We start from the raw sequence: 3,775 nt of genomic DNA, 5'->3' as shown, positions 1-3,775 counted from the left end.
TAAAAAAATAAAAAAATCTATTTAAATAACTTATTCACATTATTGGGATAATAATTTAATTAAAACTCCATGAAAATTGATCTAAACCGATATAAATGTGTGAGTTTTTTTAAATAGTAATTTTATTTAATAAATAATAAATAAATATTATTCAACTCAATTAAAAAAACTGATTAAAACCCAATCCATTATATATATATATGAACATTTATATTTGTTTTAATATAATAATATATAAATATTATTAATTTATTTTATATTAAATAATAAACCATGTTTAAAAAAAAAAGATATAAATATCTAAATTTTTTAATCATCAAGTTATAAATATGGTATGAATATATTTTTACTTATAAATATCCGTTTGTCATCACAATGAACACACACAACTAAAATATTTATGAAAAAAAAAAAATTCTTTTATCTATTCTCATTACTCACAAATAGAAATTTCCTTTAAAAGTGAAATCTTAATATTAACATAGTTAGCAAATTCATCTACAATTTCTAGTGTATTTATCTAATATAATTAGTTAATGTTTGATATTGTATGCATAAAAGTAATTTTTTTTTAGATTTTCTTTTTATTTACTTATAGTAACACATTAAAATCATAAAACAAATATTAATTTAATATTTGTTCAAGTCAAATGCACTCAAACACAATTCTAAACACACTTGTGCCTAATAAAAAAAATAAATTACAATAGTTTTTTATAACCATATAAAATTTTGAATATATTATATAAATCTATTTTCATTCAAAATATATTTATTATTTCTAAGACTAGGGAATATTTTATTGCAAAACCTTTGGATGATCCTAAAATTTCTGAATATCTAAAACAAGTATTATTATAATTACCCCCCACCCCGAAAAAGGCAAACTTCTCTTCTCACTTCTCACCCCTAAATTCCTCGAATTTCCTTGATCCCCATAAATATTGCCCTTCTCTTCGCTTTCTAGATCCACCACCACCAGCATCTCTATCTTTATTTTCTTTCCGTTTAAATAAAAAGGAAGAAAGAAAGAAATGTTGTGCAGAATGGTGATGTTGAACCGGAAAAAGAAAACAGGGACAGTTCCGGTTTACTTAAATGTTTATGATTTGACAACTGTTAATGGTTACGCTTACTGGGTTGGTCTCGGGGTCTATCATTCTGGTGTACAAGGTTAGTTGTAACTTTTAAAGTTTTGATTTTTTCATGGTTTGCGTTTCTGGGTTCTTTTGTTTTCCATGTTTCAGTTTTTTGTTTCGATTTTAACGATGTTTTTGTTAAGAAAATAGTGGGTTTTTTTTTTTAAAGGTTTTATAGTATTTTTTTTAACCGTTTAGATCCAAGGAGGAAAAAAGAACATCTCTTAGTATAGTTTGGTTGCTGAGAAAGTGGAAGGAAAAGAAAGGAAAGAGGGTAATATTATTTATGGAATTAATATATAATATTCAATTTTTTGTCAGGTTTTTCTAGTTTTCTTTATGTTATTTTTCTGGTGAGGAAAGAAATTTTTTATGCAGTAGTGAAATGCTATCCAATCACTATAAAAATGAAATCGTGGTGTTGAAAGGAGAGTTTACAAATTTATTTAGTTATATTGATCTCATGTTAGTTAAACAAGTAAAACTTAGTCTGGTTTGTTGAGATTTGGTGGTAGAAAAAAATGAATTTGGGCCATTGACTATTAAGAGTGTTTTTAATTAGTTCTGACATGAGCTAAATTTTTAACTTTTTTATTTTTTGGTTGTCATGTAGTTCATGGTGTTGAATATGGTTTTGGAGCACATGATCATGAGACAACGGGGATTTTTGAGGTTGAGCCGAAGCAATGCCCGGGATTTATGTTTAGGAAATCTATATTGATTGGAAGAACCGATTTGGGTCCTAAAGAAGTTCGGGCCTTCATGGAGAAATTAGCTCAGGAGTATCCTGGGAATACTTACCATCTTATTACTAAGAACTGCAATCACTTCTGTAATGATGTGTGTTTCAAGCTGACTGGGAAAACAATTCCACAATGGGTTAATCGTCTTGCTCGTTTAGGTAAGGAGTCTCATTTAAATTGGTTTAGACCTTGTTTCTACTTTCAGATTGTCTTATGCCTACAAAGACAGGAAACGTGTGGTTCTGGTGTTCATGCAACTTCTGCTTGTGCTTTATCATGAATTCCACCATCTTCGTTCTGGCTGTCATGTTTATAAGTCACACATCTAGTTTTATAAACTGGTTAAGTGGTTAAGAGTATGTTTCTGAAAGCTGACAGCCTTGTTTATCATTAAAGATTCATATTATAAGAACTGTAAACAATGAAGTGTTGTGTTAGGGTCTTGTTTGTTAAAATTTCTTTTTCCAGTCATTCTCACCCTAAAAATGCCAGATGTTTTAGATAGCCAGGATGTTGAAGATGTTTGTCTTTTCTGTCGCAATTTAGCTCAGGTTTCTATTTCGCCCCTCCAACATGATGTCTGGGAAGTCATTCTCTTTCTCCGTACATTTATTGGATATCTTTTGGTGGTGGAGAAGGAAAACTGGTTGTTATTTCTCTTTCAAAATTTTCTTTAGTGGTTAGGAAAGGAATGCATGCCTTCAGAAGCCTTGTCTTAACTTTAGAGGTATCTTCCTTAACTGGGAAGTTATACAACTCTACTTTGCTGTGAATTCCTTCAACACCACTTCAAGCATTTTTGTTTTCTATTGAACACCCATATGCAAGTTGATTATTTTCACTCTTACCTTTCCTTCGCCAGCAAACCAGGCATAAATTTAACGTTGGTGTTGTTTTTGGTGAAATTTTAGGTTTTCTTTGCAATTGTGTTCTTCCGGCAGAGTTGAATCAAACAAAAATTCGTCAAGTTAGATCAGAAGAAAGTGCACGAGAGGGAGAGAAGAAGAAATTGAGGAGCCGGTCAACTAGGTTCATTTCTTCTTCTAACCCTGTAAATACTTCCCCTTCATTGACATCTTACCCTTCAAGTTCTGAAAGCAGAAGTGGTAGACAGAAACGATCCATTCCCGTGTCTCCAAAATCTATCTTTTGTGCACGATGAATCTTCATCATCGACATGGAGCTTGAAGGCTTAACGAAGGCATTAGGTTTTGAAACTTTCTAGGGTTTTAGAATTTAAAGAAGTCAACTACAGATGGGCAAAACTGCAAAACTTGTATTCTGCCCCGTGTTATCTGGTTCCAGTGGTTGCAGAAACATCTGCTTCAAAGTTGCTGCAGTGTCTCTGTTTTCTGTAAAGATTTCTGTTTTTAATGAATGGAAATCCCGTGATTTTCTGTAAAATCCCGTCTGGTTCACAAGCAGAGGTGCTTAGTCTTTGAAATTGTTCATGGTCGATGTGAATGATGAAGCAACTGTCATGTACTACCAGCAGGTGATGTCTGTGTTGCGGGGCCTGGTTGCTTTCTGTCACCATGGATAGAGTGTATAGCTTTGCATTAATAATCTGCTTGAGGTTCATTCGAAGAGTTGTGGTCCTGTGATGATAATGATGGTGGTCCAGCTAATGAAGATGTTTTTAGAAGTCTTAACTATAATTAGATTAATACTAGAAGCCGATGATTATGAATTTTAGGTGGTCCCAGCTCTCATCCAGGTCATGTCCTCAACACTTGGGCTCACAGACCTTATACGAAGGCTTCCAATACATCTTCTTCCATTAACTAAGTTCAGTTCTCTGTGCCCAAGTGACGGGAATTGGTAGATTCAATCAACTGACCTCATTTATGCAGCTTATCTCCTGCTATGAAAAATCATATTATTTTGTGAATA

The 3,775-nt window shown here is 32.3% G+C and overlaps 1 protein-coding gene across 1 annotated transcript; it reads left to right on the top strand.

Moving 5' to 3' along the window:
• The first annotated feature begins 844 nt into the window (after positions 1 to 844).
• LOC118050232 (deSI-like protein At4g17486) lies at positions 845 to 3,286 on the top strand. Its single transcript, XM_035060502.2, has 3 exons — positions 845 to 1,173; positions 1,753 to 2,040; positions 2,794 to 3,286. The coding sequence occupies exons 1-3, from the start codon at positions 1,035 to 1,037 to the stop codon at positions 3,042 to 3,044; spliced, it is 678 nt and encodes a 225-aa protein (XP_034916393.1). The 5' UTR covers positions 845 to 1,034; the 3' UTR covers positions 3,045 to 3,286.
• The last annotated feature ends 489 nt before the right edge of the window (positions 3,287 to 3,775 follow it).

This window comes from Populus alba, chromosome 6 (genome assembly GCF_005239225.2).
Source record: "Populus alba chromosome 6, ASM523922v2, whole genome shotgun sequence".
Lineage (NCBI taxonomy): Eukaryota > Viridiplantae > Streptophyta > Magnoliopsida > Malpighiales > Salicaceae > Populus > Populus alba.
This window is presented reverse-complemented; position numbering and strand designations above follow the sequence as displayed.